This window comes from Pagrus pagrus (genome assembly GCF_965226575.1).
Source record: "Pagrus pagrus genome assembly, chromosome: 10".
Lineage (NCBI taxonomy): Eukaryota > Metazoa > Chordata > Actinopteri > Spariformes > Sparidae > Pagrus > Pagrus pagrus.
Genome location: NC_140194.1, coordinates 12,827,914 through 12,847,144, shown reverse-complemented (window position 1 = coordinate 12,847,144; position 19,231 = coordinate 12,827,914). Strand labels below are relative to the sequence as shown.

At 41.3% G+C, this 19,231-nt stretch overlaps 3 protein-coding genes across 6 annotated transcripts in view; all 3 read right to left on the bottom strand.

Annotated features, from left to right (window-relative positions):
• Nucleotides 1-2,289: 2,289 nt before the first annotated feature.
• Nucleotides 2,290-14,963, bottom strand: LOC311263341 (vesicular glutamate transporter 2.1-like). Its single transcript, XM_084363327.1, has 12 exons — nt 14,350-14,963; nt 12,676-12,931; nt 12,128-12,246; nt 11,124-11,238; nt 10,043-10,130; nt 9,749-9,835; nt 7,892-8,034; nt 7,658-7,807; nt 5,078-5,210; nt 4,881-4,991; nt 4,657-4,784; nt 2,290-4,106 (listed from the first exon to the last, which is right to left on the bottom strand). The coding sequence occupies exons 1-12, from the start codon at nt 14,439-14,441 to the stop codon at nt 3,777-3,779; spliced, it is 1,752 nt and encodes a 583-aa protein (XP_084219453.1). The 5' UTR covers nt 14,442-14,963; the 3' UTR covers nt 2,290-3,776.
• Nucleotides 14,964-16,318: 1,355 nt separating this feature from the next.
• LOC311263342 (P2Y purinoceptor 3-like) lies at nt 16,319-17,891 on the bottom strand. Its single transcript, XM_084363328.1, has 2 exons — nt 17,727-17,891; nt 16,319-17,523 (listed from the first exon to the last, which is right to left on the bottom strand). Exons 1-2 carry the CDS (start codon nt 17,790-17,792, stop codon nt 16,435-16,437), a joined length of 1,155 nt encoding a protein of 384 aa, XP_084219454.1. The 5' UTR covers nt 17,793-17,891; the 3' UTR covers nt 16,319-16,434.
• Nucleotides 17,892-17,952: 61 nt separating this feature from the next.
• ano5a (anoctamin 5a) overlaps nt 17,953-19,231 on the bottom strand; it is a 20,100-nt gene continuing 18,821 nt past the window's right edge. For all 4 annotated transcript variants that reach the window (XM_084363321.1, XM_084363322.1, XM_084363323.1 and 1 more), the window contains one exon: nt 17,953-19,231. This exon is cut by the window's right edge and continues 2,021 nt beyond it. The gene's annotated coding sequence lies outside the window, so the exon portion shown is untranslated.

Genomic DNA, 19,231 nt, shown 5'->3' with positions numbered 1-19,231 from the left:
CCCTGAATTATTCACCACCTCACTGATGTGCTGCAGTTTTGTCTGCCTACAGAGTGATGTGTTGGAAACACAGCAGAGCAGCACAGAGGCGCCACAGAGGGCAGTATCACCTTTGTTGTTCACTGTGTGCACATCTGACTTCAGATTGAACTGTGAGTCACCAGACCTCCATCAGCTCTCTCATGACTCACGACTGTCATCACTGACTATATAGACAGTGGAAGTAGCTTCTGGGTCTGAAAAGTGGAGCCGATGTGGAACTGCTTTAAAACTGCATCTTTGTAATGGCCAGTATGGGGCGACTACTGGTTTCAGAAAGAAGTCCGATTTCTATGTAAGCTCATGAGAAAATTACTCTACTTCTCACTTGATTTACAACATCAGTAAACAGTTTCCAAATTAGTTTATCATCTCAATCGCTAGTTTCAAGTCTTCTTTAATACAGCATGATGTACATTTGGTGAATTATGGTCCCATTTAGTGTAAAGTATACGATTAAGCAGGGTATGCTTAGGGGCGTGGCCACCTTGTGATTTGCAAATCACTACCACGGCATGTCCACTGGTTCTCAGATCAAGCCCCCAGGAAGAGCATCAGGCTTTGAGGCCAGTTTACGTAGTGGCCAAAACGTGTAATTACATCGTTGCTTGATGCACTGGGGCCTAAAAGGACTTTTCCCCATAAGCTTACATTGTGAAAGAAGTGTCTGTAAAATGGTGGATACATTTTTTTGAGCATCGCAAATGACTTTTTTCACTGTCAGAATTTTAACCATTCGGTCCAATAAAATGTGGAAGGTCTAGAAGAGCTGCACAATTCAATTATTTTATCCTCATTCAAGTTAGCCGGGTGCTAAATCGGATGTTAGCCAGCTCGGCCGGCAGAAGTCTCTGGCACGCACGGTGGGCCGCACAACACAGAAGATCCTATCAAAACGCCACTGAGCAGTTTAGGAATGGAAGGCGCTCTGCCTCCAACACTGTGTCCAGATTTAATGTAACGTCCTTGAGTCAGAATCTGGATGTCCTCACCAGCTCCACTATCTCATCCAAATGTGGTCACTTTTAGCCCCAAAAAACCAAGATGGCCACGACCAAACTTCAAAAAGGTAATCCACAAACCAATGGGTGATGTAGTAGGTTTACAGTTCGGTTCAAGAGGGACTCTGCACATACTCAGCATGTGTTCAAACCAACAAAGAACATCCGCTACATGGGATCTGGATATCAAGATTTTCTAAAAAATAGTTTAAACCTAAACAAAATCTGCTTAATAATTTAAATCCTGTTACAGATTTTGATTTGACGGCATCATCACAGAGCAATGCTGCATTCAGGTTTCACCTTGTAAAGTCCCTATTTTCAACTGTGACCCACTGCATGTGTTGCTAACGTCATATAGATAATGTAGGAATCTAAAGTCTTCAGCTGCACTCAAGTTACATTAGGTATTTGATTAAAATTTAAATGAACTGTGTACAAAATGTTATCACCATTAATGCGTTAATGCTGCAATTTTGTTTGTTGTTTTTCTCTCAAACATGAAATAGTAATAACCAGGAAATAAAGTGATAACTTTAAAGGTCTTATGACTTTTGTTGTCACCAACTATTATTCTGAATTTAAACTTTCATTAGGAGCATTATTGTTTTAAAAGCCCAACACACTCTAGAGTTAAACAGTATTGATTTATCACATGAGTGGATTTAGTGCAGGAGCTGCGGGTCAATAATTGAATGTGTTGAATGTAACACTGTTTTCCCTCAGTGTGTCCTCCTCTGCACAACTGAATAGAATGTGTTTAATAATCCACTATTCAACATTCTCATGTGTTTCTTTTACAGTCATGCCCCTGATGTTTCTCTATTTCTGCACAATTCAGAACAGTGTGAGATGCTGCTGTGAGATTTAATAGGTTCATCACACCTTTACGCATTGACATGACACCTTTGCAGCAGATTTTACACTGCATATTAAAGTCAGGACTGTTTGGGAAGGCAGACAATGATCCGGGTTTGTAGGGATGTAAACTCTGGTAATAGCATTAGTGTTGCTGTTTTCTCTTCTTTTACCAATTACCAAGCCACCAGGTTCGATACTCTCCCCTGGACTCCAGAGACCTCAGCCATTGATTTACTAATGAGGAACGTGGGGAGAACAGGAGATGCATGACGCTGATTGGAGAAGGTGTTTAACTGGTTAGCTAGTCTGCCTCCAGTCTCTTACACACTGCAGAACATCACATCGGCACACACGATGAAAAGATGACTAAGAATGACAAAAACATGACTTTTGGTTCTTTGTTTTTATAAAATGATATGAGTATTTTTTATAACACTTTTTGACATCAACATACCTCTTCATTAAACACAATATTAGAAGCCATAAAATCACATTTATCTGTTTTACATAAATTTCAGGCACAAAGCCGTAATAGCATCTTTTGGTCATCTTAAACATTCTTATATATTCATATATTTTAAACATCCTTGCAGATTTCATACAGCAAATGAAGAAAGTGTTCAAAGAGCAAATAAAGTCATGTGGAAGAGCCATCTATATTAATTCATGTGGTCCACTCAAACGTGACAATATCAAAGTGTCAATAAAGTACTTTTGGTGACGATGAGAACAACCGAGAAACACCAAGAGATCACGAAAAACCTGGTTGTTCACATACAGTACTGCATTCCTCGCTGTCAAAATGCAACAATACGTCCTGCATCATGAGCACTAAAGCTGGATTCTCCAGACACTAGTAATTTGTTAAAACACACACCTTAATGTTGATCATCACATGACTCCAAAACAATTACAGTTAGATACGGCAAGCCAGCGTTACATTACAAAACAGAGTGTGATGGGTGGTGGCTGGTACACAGAATTTATTGCAGTGCACACCAAACATCAATAAACAATGTCTTCTGAGCAACCGCCTTCGAAACTTTTTTGACTTCTCTCACATCACGACTGGAAACCTGATTATGAGAGTTCGCTTTTATTATCTATAATGGCAGAAGACACTTATCTAAGAACGAAGCAGCAGGCTGAATGAGGACTATCAATGACTTGTGAGGCGGCGGCTGCACCTGAAACATTGATCTGAGCAAATTCATGCAACAAACACACACTAAAAGTCTACGGTTTCCACTTCACTCACGCTATTTTTGTCATAGTGTATTATAGGCCTCCTCGCTTGAGAAGAAGAAGACCTTTTTTGCAAGCAGACATCTCCCTGAAAAGGTACTGTCCATGAAAAATATGGCCTTTTATATTAATGTTAACACAGATCAACGACCCAAAATCCACAATAGTCTCACAGAAACAGTATACAGGTATATACAGTACATAAAACACATTTGAGAAACAGAATAGAATCTTGTTTTTGAATACTTATAGTTTCAGTGCAATCAGAGTGGTATTTCAGAGAAAGACCCTATATGATGGTCAACTGCAGTGTCGTCTGGCTCATGTTGTTCAAGTAGATTGATGAGGTTTGGGTGCCTAAGAAGTACAACATAGGCCTGCAGTTGTCTTTGCAGCCGCTCTCTGTATAGTGAAGCCCTACTGTAGGTAGATGTGATGAGACACATGTGAGATCTAATGACGATTGTTCTGCATTGCAATGAACTATTTCTTTACACTGGCTTTTTGAAACTAGTAACCGTTTTACTTGAATACACAGAATGGATTTAAATATCTAAGATAATGCTTATTTGTGCAATCTGTGATGCAGCGAGTCTGTTTCTGTACGCAGACTCACCACAACTGTCTGGTTTAAGAGTAGCCACGCTCAGAATACATCTTTCCCACCGGCTCCTGCACGTACTCCTCCGTCTTATCCCAGTCCTGCACCCAACCTCCGTTGAGCTGTGCAGTGGCCCCGTAGCTCTTAGCCGGACCACCCATTGCGCCGTAACCCTGCGTAATGTCGCCGGTCTCTTCGGCCAGCTCGTCCTCATCGATGAAGCCACATTTCTCCTCGCTGGTTTCTTCAGGGTCGGCCCATGGCTGTTTCTCCCCAGATGCGAAGAGCCCATAAAACACCACACCACCGTAATGCACGAGGGAGGCAATGAGGAAGACGTACTGCCACTCTTCTCGAGTCTGGAAACAGAAAACAGTTGTAGCCAGGCTGAGTCACTTCTTAGAGGCCTTGATGATGTGTTAAAGGGACAGTTCACCACAAAGTCAGAAATGATATACATATAGTGCTATTTATCAATCTAGATTGTGTGAGTTGCCAGGTTTTGGCATGTCCATGGTGCTGAATCGGCAAGGGTTTTGCTCCTAATAGGCTTTTCAGCTTTACATCAGACGACATACCCGAACCTTTACCCGGCACTAAGACGTTAAGGGCTAAAAACCCCATTGTTGGAACAACAAGCCTTCGCAGCAGTGAGCTTTTGCACAGCTCCATCACTCCACAACTCCGTAACGAGCTGTTTCGGCAAAAACACAGCCACTTGTGACCAATCCAATAAAATCTGTAGAATCTAATTTAAATCCCTCTCCCAACTAAACCCCGCCCACATAGCTAAAGCTAAAGATGCTCTATCTGCTGATTCACTGTGACTTTGAAATCAATAAATAACACCTCACAATCAGTGGGTTTAAAAGTAACATTCACATCGCTGTATAAATAAAGATGACTCACCTTGTTCTTCGTCATGGCTCCCACTATTAGAGGGCAGACCATCCCTGACAAGGTACCCACACCGTTGGATATGCCCATGAGGATGCTGGCATAGCGAGGGGCGATGTCTAGATGGTTGACGTTGAAACCTACAGCAACAAGGAATTCATTTTCTGAGTTTTGTGCTCTTTTGAATGGCAGAAAAATCTGAATTTAAAGTAGACTCCGTTGTTTTCGAGACTCACCTGATATTGCAAATCCGCTAAAACCCACCGCCAGAACTAAGAAAGAGATGGCCACCCCCTTACTGTGAGAATAACCAACCACTAATAAGAGAGTGGCCTCCATACCGAACCCTGGAAACAACAAAACAAGAGTAAGTAATGAGGAATACTTCTGCAATATTATGATAACAGCCTGAGATATGATTATCCATGCTCACCTCCACAGTTCATGATTTTCCGGACCATAGTGGTGGACATGATGTTGTGGGTCCGCAGGTAGTCCGCTAACTGGCCTCCCAAGGGCACGATGATGGTCATGACCAAGTGAGGGAGCGCAGACACTATTCCAACCTGAAAATACAATCAAACACTTGTCTGAAGCAAATGTGACAACCACAAAGAGACTGTCATAACAAAAGTCTCACAGCCAATCTTTGTGTCCACTTCAACCTCTGACTCCAGCATCACATCCCAGCAATGATTCACCTGCAGTAATCACAGCGGCCCATCCGAGGCTGAATTACACCTGCCAGACCGGCTTGATTCATGCTTCGCACTCTCAATTGGAAAATTTTGAGATTCAGAGGAATCTGTTGCTTTGTCTCACAGACAGAAGGGGCAGAAAATGACCAAACCACGAATAATACACTTTGTTTCAACGATTGTTTCAAAGGATTAATATTATTCCATGTTTTGTAAAAGGGCTCGCAGAAAGATTTTCATCCTTGAATAGATAAAATGATAATGATTAAAACAAAATACTTGATCAAGTTGATCATTATATTTCATTCCAATAATCTTACTGGAACTGCTTTCTTTAAAACTGTAATAGATCAGTCACTTCAGTTTATATTACGGAAATGTATTGTTGCAACACCAGAAAAAGACTAATGCTGTTTATCTTGTTATACCGTGAAAAGTTAATTGTTATAACAAGATATTTTCACGTTATTATGAAATTCAAACGTATAATGTCATAACAAGAAACTTTTCTTGTTAAAACATGAAAAAGTTAATGTTTTTACATAAAACATTTTTTCAATTTACATTAAGGGTACGTTAATCAAAATTACTTAATGCAGTAATAAACATTAACCAACAGTTAATTAGTGTCTAGTAATCATTTACTAATGCTGTTCATGTTAACTAAGGTATTAAATTACACATTATTAGTTTGTAAAGATTCATTTACATTAGTTAGTTATATATTAGTCAATATAACAATAAGCATTAATTAACTGTTAACAATTGTCAAATGTGTACCTTAATTACTTATTAAGAAAAAAAAGATGTTTACATGCTCAACATGAACAGCAAATGATTAATACACATTAGTTAACTGTTAATTAATTGTTAGCTACTTAATGTACCCTTATTGTAAAGTGTTACCAACACATATAACAAGATATTTTAATGCTTTATTATCAGGTTATAAATGAAAGATTTCATGTTATAATGATATAAGTTATCAAAGTTATCATGTTGTAATATATTATGTTGTTTTAACTTTTCATGTTACAACAAGAAAAGTTTGTTTTATTATGTGTTTGCATGTCGTGATAACGTGAAAATATCTTGATATAATGTACAATATTTTATGTTATTACGTGATGATGAATTGTTTTAACACACTGTAAAACGTTTAACATTGAAAAATGTTTTCATGTTATAACAAGAAGTTTACATGGTTGCAAATTATAACAATAGAAGTTAACATGTTTTATTTTTTTTAAGTTTTTTATGTTGTAAATGTAAATCATCAAGTTTTTATGTGAAATGTTTGACATTACAACAAATAGTATATTGTTACAACAAAAGAAGCTTCTTCTTAAAATCAGATACATTTGTAAGTCGTAACAATGTGAGAATATTTTGTTGCAACCATAAACTTCTCATGTGATTATATGATACTGATCAGTTTTTCTGTTTTGGCGTGGCAGTGATACACTGCTGTACTACAGGTACATATCCATGATGGAGGTTGTCACCGAGTGTGCACACAGTCACACTCACAGTAACACCATAAAACTAACCGTATTTTGCTCTTAATAACTGACAAAACAACAGAGTAATTGTGTAAACAGTAGAGACGTTGAACACAGTAAACACCTGTTACAAGGCAGGAACACATTAAATGAGACTCCATGAGTCTGCTGCATGCTGGGAGGTTTCCCTCATACCACTAACAAATACAAACTATTAACTTCAGGTTGACTCTAATGACAATTTGCAAACCTGCAACAAATGATTTGCAACAATGGAGGTTGTGAGCACAACAATGAGACTCATCACCATTTAAACTTATCTGGAGTCTTGTTTCTGTCCACAACATCTATCTAAGTCAAATATTCACTCTTTTATAGTGCTGTTTTTGTTCTGTACCAAACTCCTGATGGAAATTTCTGGTTCTTCAGCTCCTAACTGTTCCTCATTACGTTCACCATCTCTTTGTTAGCTGTGTCTCTCTGATGCTGAGCATGTCGTGTGCAGTGGGTTTTTAGAGCATCTTTCACTGGAAACCGATGCTATGAAGCTTCGTACAGCCAAGGGAGCTGCAGATTCTGGTGATAATTCTCTGTAGCTTCATACTGTTCTTACACTTTTCTGTGCAGAATAAGACAGATCATAGCACGAGCATCAAGGAGATTTTAATTTATCATTTTATGCAAATTAAACTGCACAGAACTTGAGCAATTCATATCTAAGATGTCCTCAGTTTGTAATCTTGAACATTGGATCAAATGGTGTTGAAATATATCTTTACGGCAGACAACAGCCATTATGAGGTATTTATTTACCTTGCTGATTTCAAAGCCAAACACCTCTTCAAAGTATGCAGGCTGGCTGATGAGGAGCAGATAAAAAGTCCAGCTCCTGCAGAAGTTGGCCACGATGATTGCATAGACAGGCATGGAGGAGAAGAACTTCTTCCACGGGGTCTTGAATTTCTGTTCAATCAAAGAGAGAATCAGCTGCACGCACAGCACTTGGTGTGGTGATATAATTTAAGGGATTCAGATTAGAAAACTCACTTCCATTGCGCCCATCAGCTGGGCACTTTCACCGATGCTCTCCTCGATGTAACGGCGCTCCTCGTCAGTGATGGTCGGGTGCTCCGCCGGGCTCTCGTAGGACACCAAGATCCAGAACATGTACCAAAATATCCCAAAGCATCCTGAGCACATCATGAGGGATGCCGTCAAGAATCAAACATTTCAGTCATGACGGCACATTGTTCAGACCCACAGAGCTTTATTCAAAATTCTAGTGAAAATCCCAAAGTTTTCAAAGATACTGACTGAAATGTGGGGTGCACCCTTAATAAACGTGTTGTTTGAATATTTGACTGTTGATATCATTTAACAGCTTCAATGATGAAACATGCTGATACATAATCAACACAACATAGTGTCACAGCAGCTTATGAAATTGTCAGGAACGAAAATCTACAGGATTTGTGTACATGGAGACACATTTTAAATTGTTTTTGTGACTCTGAGCACGACTGTCTTCATCTTAGATTTCTTTGAATGAATGAAACATTAAATATCTGAACACTAACAAAGATGAAGACTGTCACAACAGAATACAGGGATCGCATCCAGTCTGTGGTTAGGTTTAGGCAACAAAAGTACTTTGGGTAAGGTGAGGGAAATTTTGTCATTTTGGTTATTTGTTAGAAAAAAGATTGTTTATGAAATACTGACGAAATGTAATCTTTAATATTTATGTATACGGACGGGACTTTTCCAATTTAAAGTTGCCGAGCATCACAAAAAAAATTAACATTTCCTGCCAATGTACGTGAACCCTATAAAATATTAGGGTTATTACATTTCGTCACTATTTTATTGTCATGATGCTGCGTTGATCTACAATATATGATTTTGTCAGTGAGGACTGAGGAATAAGAATTAAGGTATAAAATTTAAGGTATAAGATTTTGCAACCTTAAAGATACTTAAGAGAAATTAAAACTGGAAAACTGCATGTTAAAGCCAGACCGCTGAGACCACAAGAGACAATTACAGGATAATAGTCGATAAAACATAGACAACACAAACATTTCTAGCTGACATTAGCTCACATTAGCCACCATAAGCTATTGGTCATACCAGACCATGTGAGGCTGCAGCAGTAAAACTATTGAGCTTATTGATTTGAATGAGGTTGTAATTAATGATCATGAATTCAACTTTTCATTAGATCTTTTCATCTCTACAGTCTCACTTTAAATGCACAGCATGTAATTTCTGCCTGCAGGAGTCCCTTAATCATGACAAAAAACAAAAGATGTAAGAGACGTCAGACCATGGGCTGGCTTGTCTTCACTGTTAAACAACCACCACTGTTGATGAAAATCCATCTGCATGACTCAGACAGAAATATTCATGGACGAGATCAAGTTTCACGGTTTTATTCATGTTATGTTTAGTCACACTGACTTCCTTCCTCATTCTCTCTCTCTCCCAGGAGTTATTGTTACCCTGGATAAAAATAAGGCTTTCTCTGGGTTTGAACATCTTGTTCTTATTTATAAATATATATATTTTTAAATGTATATCTTTATATTTGATATTATTCAGTTTATTGTTTTTATTTCCTCCACATTCATGTCCTTTATTCACATTTTATCTGCTCTGTCTGGTTTAATTTTCTTTTGTAAAACAAACTTGGTTCAGAAAAGTGGTATATAAATAAAGTTTATTATTATATTGGTATTGTTATTATTATTATTATTATTATTATTATTATTATCATTATTGCAAACATTTGGGATAATTTAAGTATACAGCTCAACAAAATATACAACCAGGGTCTCTTTCAAGACATTTTTATGAAGAAATGTCACATATTATATCTTTAAAGTTCATGACAGTGAGACTCACCGTACACGTAGAAGACAGAGGACCATCCTGTGTACTGGACCAGGATCCCAGCCAGAGGCATGGCTATCACCGCACCAGCGTAGGATCCTGAACAAGACAAAACATCATGACTGAGCAGAATTTGATCCCGGCTGCTAATTCAGAGCGCAGTGATGTCCCAGTGTTTAGCAACAAACATGTTCAGGCACATTTTGGGAGCAATATTTTGTCATTTTAAACCTGCATGAGGGAATATGATGAGTAACATATACGTGACGCTAATGAGCTGTTTGACTGTGTGTGTAGATTTTGTACCACAGAAGGAGATGGTTGCCAGACGACTCCTCTCCAGCGGCGGGGCCCATTTGCTCCAGATCCCGTGGCAGGCTGGATAGGTCACTCCCTGCATGGTGACGAAACATTACAGCCACAGTGTGAACACATGAGGATCATTTTCCATTCACTTCAATATGACTTTTCTTGATAACCTTCCTCTAAACTGTTGGATTTGTTAAAATCATCCACACATTTTACACCCATGTCCTCACTTTCAGTCATTAGGATTTACAGGTGAAGGTATTCTGCTTGATTGACGCAGTCTGATCTCGTTTGCCGAAGACGAACAAGACAAATTGTAGTTAATAACAAACAAACTGACATGAATTGCAGCTGACCTTTCTAATAGAGACTAATGAGTTAGGTGTGAGTTGGTGCAAATTCAGGCTGACTACCCACTTCATGAAAAAAAACTGAATTGCTCCCATTAAATCTTCATTACACACTAAGTGGCATACAATCAACTATTGATAGACACAAATTGCTGGGGCTTGCAGTGGGAGACACCCTGAAATGCTAATGTTTAATTTGCAGTAATAAGTCGATGGGTGCTGAACGCAGGCGGCTCGCTTTCTCTCTCTCTCTCTCTCTCTCTCAGTGCTCCTGAGCTGCTATTGAAACAGCAGTATGCAGCAAAACAAAATAACAAAAGAGGATGACCTTCAGTCTCATAAAAGCATCGCTCTCTGAAATCTTTCCCTTTCTGTTGAGCTGTGGGAGCCGCCCGCATCAAGTGGTTTTTATCTCTTTTGTTCTGTGTTTCTATGTGAACATGGAGCTGTTTTCGGCCAGCTAAACCAACGTACATAAGCCCTGATATTCAGGGTTTTGTGCTGTTTGCAGACTAATCTAACAATTGCATACAGTATTATGAATAGAGTTTGAACACAATGGGCTCCATTCAAACAGAAAGCCGAGAAACGTCTGTAAAACGTGGTCAAACACATGAATGTCAGCACAATTTCATTAGGGGTCGAGTTTAGCCCTCAGCCTGATAATGAGGCATCAGTTTTGAGTCTTTCAAAGGTCAGGATGTGATGTGCAAACTGTGCATCAGTACCTCCACCAGCCCTTGTAATATCCTCACAAAGATGACACATCCATAGTGCGTCCGGGCGGCAGAGGGAATGAACATGTTCAGGGTGGATGTCAGCACGATGGCAGCCCCAAAAACTCTGGATAATAAACAGCGTGTTGGGATTATTTGTCAGAACATTTTCAGAACAAGATCATCTCATTCAACGAGAAACATGGTGGAAATATTGATCAATTTCAAACCCTTTAAATAGATTGAAACATTAAAAATGGTCTACACAGCGTTAGGAGTTACTATACTGGCAGAATAAACGTAGATAAGGAAGATAAATCCATCCTAATTGGATGGCACACACACACACACAACAGGCAGTTATTCAGTTTCCAGGGGAGCGAGGACAGGAGGTGTTTGCAGCAGAAGGCGTCAGTGGGCTCAGCTGACTTGGCATGATGAAGCTCTTCAAAGATTTGCATCTTATTTAGGCTCCATTTTTCCCTCATGACAAATGTAACAATCTGATCATATTGATGCACGAGGACTAATACTGCAACCTTTATCTCCTCCTGTAAATATATGTACATGACTTTCTGACAGTTGTGTTGTTATAATGGGATTTTTTTTAAAGACTTATTTCCCTTTGTTGCACATTTTCTCCCCTCCTTTTGTCCAACTGTGGCTGACTAATCAGTTGTTGGTGAAATCACGTGCTAAATGCTCATTGAAATCATACTGCAATCATTACTCAGAACCGCATTTCACACAGGGCTTTGGCTGAGGTGGTTGCCATGCCTCTGAACATAAAGGATTAGACATGTCGGTCCCATGGGAGCTCATTAACATGAGGAGGCACGCCTGGTGTGCATCAGCCAAATCCCCAGTTTATCTGCTGTAAGGTCAGACTCCTTTATTCTAACCATGACATGCACTGACTGGATAGCACAAATATCACACTCACATCTACACTGAAAATTAAAATAGAGACATGTCTAACTCATACTGAGAGATATGGACAGCCTCGGTTTTAGTACCTGTTTGCAGCCAGTCTGGAGGATATATACCCTCCTGGAATCTGGGTAACTATGTAGCCCCAGAAGAAGGAGCCATGGATCATCCCCACGGTCTCTGGGTCCCAGTTGAATTTCGCTTTCTTTCAGACACACAAAAATAAACACAAATTTCAAGCACTTTTCCAGGAGGGAAGCACAAAAAACAGGTGTAAAACGGTGAAACATATTCGTTGAAATGCTTTTTATCAAAGTGTGCCAGTGGAGAATAATTTCAGAAAGACATGTATTTTATTTGATGCTTTAAAATCGTTTGCAGTTACTTATTAAAGCACAAAATAAACAGATTTTTTAGGAAAACTGCACCATAAATACACAAATGTGCTTCTAACTCACTATAAATCCCAGGCCCAACGCCTGAAATACAATTTAAAAGCAAAGATAAACTCAATTGTGGCTCTCTAATGTGTGTTTAACCAAGCCCTATCCAGGCTGCGGGCCCTCATCACGCATCAAATCGAACATGCGGTGGCTCGTGTGCGGGGGTGTAACGGGGCGGAGTCTGCAGGCACCTCTTTGATGATGATCTTGCCGTTTTGATGGATGGTGTGGTTATTGACCATGCTGACGATGGCCACACCCAAGTTACACCGGATACCGAAGGAGATGCAGAAGCCGAGGCCGCTCAGCATCGCGATGATGTATCTGCGCGGGGCGCCGAAGCACGTGCAGTCACACAGGGGCGCCTTCCGCTCCTGCTCCGCCGACGGTCTCCCATCCTCGGTCAGCTCGATCTGCTCACCTGGCTGCTGCCGCTTCTCCAGCTTCCTGCACGACAAGCCGATGACATGCTCGTTTTTTGTTTTTTAAGTTCAAATTCAACACTTGTGTTGGCGTGTGAAATTAAAACATCCTTCAGATTCAGCTGCTTTTTAAAAAGAAACAGAGGGCGAGAGCCAGAAGAGGTAAAAAAAATGTGAGATTTCGTTGATTTTCTGCAGGAAAACGTTCAAAAACCACCTGAATATCCTCATGTATTTATTCTCACGCCTCTCACAGGTGATTTGCATCTTATTCTGCAGAGGAAATTGGCTTTCACCCTCACTTTCTGCTCTTTCGGCGACAGGCCTCGACATTATTCTTTATTTTTAATTATTCGTTTCGTTCCCTGCTGAAATTCTCCACGTTCCTGTCAGAGAAAGGCTCGTTGGCAAACGAAGAGAAAATGACCTTAATACCGCATTGCAGCACTACCAGCATCACCGTTGTTTAGACTTCATTTAGCGCCTTTTTTTTATTTATTTATTTTATTTTTAATTAGCTCTCATAAATGTGTCCTTGGCTTTTTTTTGCTCCGGCTCTCGCTTGGATTTTGCCGCAAAGAAATGTGAGGTTAATTTAAAAGCCGAGGAATGAGATGTGAAGGCCTCGTCCAGAGCAATAACAGGCCTGTACAGCTCAAATGAATGAACAGATTTTTTTTTTTTTCCTTTCACAGCTTCGAGTCACGTTCCTGTGTGGCAGCTGGGAATCAAGTTCAACACCTGAGAGCCATTTTAAGAGCAAGAAAAATCAACGAATTTGATGCGTTTCTGCACAAATGTTCATCTAAAATACGTGTATTTCATAAAAGCCGATGATTTGTGTTATAATCTGTTTTTCCTGCTTTTTATTCAACCTATTTATTCACGTTTCCGATGTGAATTAAATAAATCAATGTTATGCACCTGATAAGCTGTTCCTCTTCATCCTGCTCTGCTCTGATTTTAAAAATGTTTCTCAGTCACTTATCAGTTTCCCTTTTAGCTGCTGGTGACAGTATAAAGAATAAAGGAAGTCAATTGATATGAAAGTCCATCGATCTTGAATTAATACAGATGGATACATAAGGTAATAGATATCCTCCGACCTTGTGTCACGACTCGCTCTGTTTCATTAATTATTAAAAAAAATTTAAAAAAAAAAACACCCACAGCTGCTGGTGGAGGGGATCATCCTCCAGGGAAATATCTGATCCTTAAATATTCGGGCCACACGACTCTGCCTTCAGCATCCTGCCCGTGATTCTCCTCAGAAAGAGGAGATTTCCCCCCCTGATTTCATTGTAATTCACTAATAAGCGCATTTGAAGTCAACGCACGTTTCCTGTGTGATGTTAACATCTGGATTTTCCGTCTTTATTTGTTCATAAATTAATGTAATTCTGCAATCAAAAAACATGCAGAAATGTGTATTTCTTCTCTTACCTGTACAGGTTCCCGAGGGCCTTCCCTGCGATTTGTTTTAGTCCCTCTTTGGTGGTGGGGGGAGCTTTCTCCTTTCCTGGCTCCATATCCATATCTTCTTCTTCTTCTTTTTAATTCTATAACACTATAACAAATGGAAGTGCTGCATAAAAGAGCATATTGTTAAGATATTAATCCAAATAACGCGCCTCGGTCTTTCAGAGCAGAAAAAAACGCCTCGATGTCCTGGAAAAGATGAGGAGGAAAATGGAGAAAGCGTTCAGTCTGAAAGGGCTGCTTCCACAGTCACAAAACAGCAGTCAAATAAGTCCGCTTCTGCCTTGCGCAATGTTAATCCATGCAGTGCCATCTTAAGATCCCGTCAGCGATTGGAAAAAACCTCAACAGAAAAAACAGCAAATAAAAAAGTTGACGATTTTTTTCAGTGTTCTTGGAGAAACGGAGGTGGGGGGGAAAGTGTGGATGTTGAGCCGGTGCAGGTTGGAGGAGCTCCGGTCTGATCTGAGGTGAGGATCTCCGGTGGAGGCGGCAGCCGGAGGAGGCTTCAGCACCGCGGACAGCTCACAGCTCATCTACCTGTCAGCAGCTCCGAGCAGCGCCCCTCCTCCCTCCTCTCTCCTCCTCCCTCCTCCTCCTCTCTGCTCCTCTCATTCAGTCACAACACTTCGACATCTATCCACAGACAAAACTGCCAAATGTATAAACTCCCTCCTTCACTTTTATCTCACTGAAAAGAAAAATCTGTCAGGATGAGCTCCGACCACTTATAAAGACTTACTGCAGCAGCCACAAAGCATCCCCCCCTCTTCCTCTTCCTCCTCCACCACCACCACCACCCTCCCTCTACATCCGGTTATTTCTCGGGTTTAGTTTGACCTGCGGCGTTCAAAGCCCTGCTCAAACTTCAGGGACAGATGTGCCGAGAGCTTTTTTCAGTCAATTAAGCTGTGGGCTCTTAATATTGTTTTTTACTGAACACAAGAAAGATGCTGTTCACGCATGTGGAGCCAGACTGTAAAGTACAATATGCAGTCAACCACAAAGAGGCAGTGTTGTGTAAGGAAGTTCAGGAGACCCAACCCGAACACCAGAATACATGGTGGCAAGGGGCAAAAGTGGGTTTCTGCAAAACCAGAGATATGTTAACAATTCACATCTCTTTATGTTGCATCTTTATGTTTCTTTGATGGACCCATTTAAAATGTTTCTCCACTTGGTTAGGGTCAGGAACAGCTCATGTTTTGGCTTTACATACCTGTTTTGGAGATGTAACAGAGGTCTGGTTAAAACACACCCAGTTTCGTTGGCACAAATAAGACCGGAGGTGTCCCAAGGTCTTGTTAAAAACACCTGGTTTTGTTACCGCGAACACAGCTGGAGATGTCCGGAAAACATGGCTACAGACGTCCTGAAGTCTCCTTAAAACACCCGGTTGTGTTGCCACAAACACGGCTGGAAATGTCCTGAAGTCTTGTTTAAATCACCTGTTTTTTTTCCACCACAAATACGAGTGCAGATGACCCAAAGTCTGGGTAATAACACCAGGTTTTGTTGCCACTAACACGGCTACAGATGACCAGATTTCCCATCAAAATATAATTTTTTTTGTTGCCACAAACCAGCTGGAAATTTTAACTGCTAACGTGTTTCTCGAGGTCTAGTTTCACGGCTGCAGAGGCCAAACCTTCCGTCAGAAATATCAGATTTTGGTCGCCACAAACACAGCTGGAAATTGTTCTGAGGTCTGGTTTAAAAACACCATAAACATGGCTACAGACGCCCTGAGGCCTTGTTAAAAACACCCAGCTTTGTTGCTACAAACACGGCTGCAGACGACTTGATTTCCCATCAGAATTTTCACTTTTTGGTTGCCACAAACATGGCTGGAAACTTTCACTGCTGACTGTGACTGTGCTGAGCTCAACTGATGTGAGAGTAAATGAGACAAAGGAGACTGGAAACCTTTGTTATATACAGTGTATTTATCTTATTCAGCAAATTAAACAAAACAAGTGATTAAACAAGTGACATACTCAGGTTTTCTATACATTTCCATGATGTCTTACACGTATTAGACAGAGAACATTATTTCTTTGAAGTGTCTCTTCGCTCCTTATGGCTGGGTTCAGACTCTGCGCACACAGGTGCCACAGTGGACATGCCCTGCCTCGTCCTCACCGTCTGACGGGTCCGCTTAGATATCCTGGAGGCCGCACGTGTACCTGGACACTGGGAGAGCAGGAGAGCAAAGGTGCCGTGAAACTCCCTCCTGAACTGTCCGCCTATGAAGCAGCTGAACAGCGGGTTAACGCAGGTGATGAGGCCGCACAAGCACATCTGCAGGGAGAAGGCCAGGTCTGCGCGCTGCCAGGAGGCGGGGTTGTCGGGGTACACTGCCCGCATCACGACGGCTGCGTTGCGGCACACGTGGTAGGGCAGGTAAAACAGCGCGAAGAGGACCAGGACTGTGCTCAGCACCCCCCGGAGCCGCCGCTGCTTGTTGTGCGGGTCGGGGCGGTTGGGCCGGTGCCGCAGCTCTCTGAGGCTGTGCAGGCCGCAGTAGCAGATGGAGAGCAGCGGGAGCAAGAAACCGACGACGGAGCAAACGACGGTGTAGGGGAGGCTCTCTGTGGTCTCACTCAGCATTACGTACAGGCTACAGACGGTGCGGTTGCTCCCAGGGCAAGTCTGGATCATAGTCATGGTGGCAACAGGTATGCTGAGGAGCACGGCGGCCACCCACACCGCCACGCACAGCAGGCAGGTCTGCCTCCGGCCCAGCAGCACCAGGGAGCGCAGAGGGTGCACGATGGCCAGGTACCGGTCCACACTGATGCAGGTGACGAAGAAGATGCTCAGGTAGAAGTAGTTGTGGTAGAACATCCTCACACCCGTGCAGAAGCCCCGCCCCAGCTTCCAGTACAGATGGTCCAGGTGGTAGTTGATGAGGAAAGGCAGGACCACCAGCCACGAGGTGTCAGCCAGGGTCAGGTTGAAGAGGAACACCGTGCTGCGGGTCCAGCGCCGCAGGCGGTGGAAGAACACCCAGAGGGAGAGCAGGTTGAGGGGGAGGCCGAGGATCATAACCACCAGGAAGAAGGACGGCATCACGTAGAGCTGGACCACCGGTAAACCCTGATGTGAGTCCAGGTGGCAGAAGGCTTCCTCTGGAGGCTGGATGGTCAGGGGCACAGATTAAGATTTCTACCCTCAGTTTCTTCATGGAAAACTTCATTTAATTAAACTCCCTGAGCTTCATTACAGAAACATTATAGACAGATAGTTTACAAACCATTATTTGCAATAACTACAATACCTAAAACTTTATCTCACCTTATATAACATGTTTAAACCCACAGTGAACCCATTCAACCTACCTGAACCTGAGTGTTGCCCATGTCTTTGTTACAGTGGCTTCTCTGTGTGCCAAGTGAATCAACCATGCCAACATATTTTGGTGTAAAGCACACCCACCAGCAGTGAGAGCAAACACTGAATAGTTATCAGTGTTCTCTCAGGCCATCTGTTATGTGAACGGCAACTTTCATGTCCTCGGCAAAGAGGCTGGCGGTCCACAGTACTCAGGACTGATCCGACAATTACTCAAGTTGAACTGGTACTTTATTTTGGAGATTAGTCTTGGTTTACAATACACACTTGGATACAGGACAATTACAAAAAATGAGAGGAAACAAATGAAGGAAAACAAGAGATTGTAAATTTAGGCATACAGTAAACAGGGTCACCATTTTCAGAGCTTGGTGACAGTATATAAAAAAACCCCATTATGACTAAAACGTAAAAGAAGACGAAAAGACATTAAAAAAAAAGTTTAAAGGAGATGTACAGATAGAAAATAAAGTATTAGATGTATTAAGGCATCAACAGGCAACAGTTTAGCTGAGCGCAGGGCAGGTAAAGGGAAACTGGAACAATCCAAAATCGCTCTTGGCTAAGTGGTCAGAGTTTGTAGCACAGCAAGACAGCTATTTTACCTAAAATTTAGATACTTCAACAACAGAAAATTCTCACGTATTACTGTGTAGGCAGCCTGATAAACATAAAATGTCCTTCATATAATTTAAAACAAAAAGCTGCATCCTTCTCAGAACAGGGATCACCTTCTTGCCTACATGCCACTCTTGTTCCGCTTAAATGAACAGAGATTACCACACACTGCTCCTTCAAAACACTGATTGTGAATACGTAGTGTCATGACAACAATTTCGACTGACATGTTTAGGGTTTGGTAGTCAAGTTTCATTAAGTGCTTTGTGCAAAATAAAAAAAAAGAAAAAAGAATGTGTATCTTTCCTTCTCTACACAGACACAGCTGAGGAAACCAGCAGCACATGAAGTGGGCGATGGCTGATGTGCTTTGTGTAATGGAGCAAACATAGTTCAGTAGGCAGGGGCAGGCTTTCATTAGCGTCGACATGTTGGTAAACAGAGGCACATTAAAAAGGGATCTCTTCACTCTCTCAGAGGCTTTACACTTCTCCTCTGGACTCACTGTCAAAAAGTCAACACTCACCAGCTGCTCAAAAACTGGCCATTGCAGGACACCATCGGTCCTTACTCACAGTAGTTACAGCAGCACAGATTTGTCTTCATAAAAAAAAAAAAGATACTTTACATGTCAGATTACGTCCTGGAGAAACTGTCAGGCTGTTATGAGATTAAAGGTAAATGTGACTAGCTGATTTACTGGCGCACTGCCGGTGTAGTGAGGAAAATAATGTGGTAAAGTTTTGTTACATCTGTGCTGTGACCTCAATGCTGTCAAATAAACAATGCTCACATTTGTTGCAGTAACTGTAAAACAACAACAAAAAAACATAGCATGAATATACAGAATATGACACTGGAACCCTTCATACAG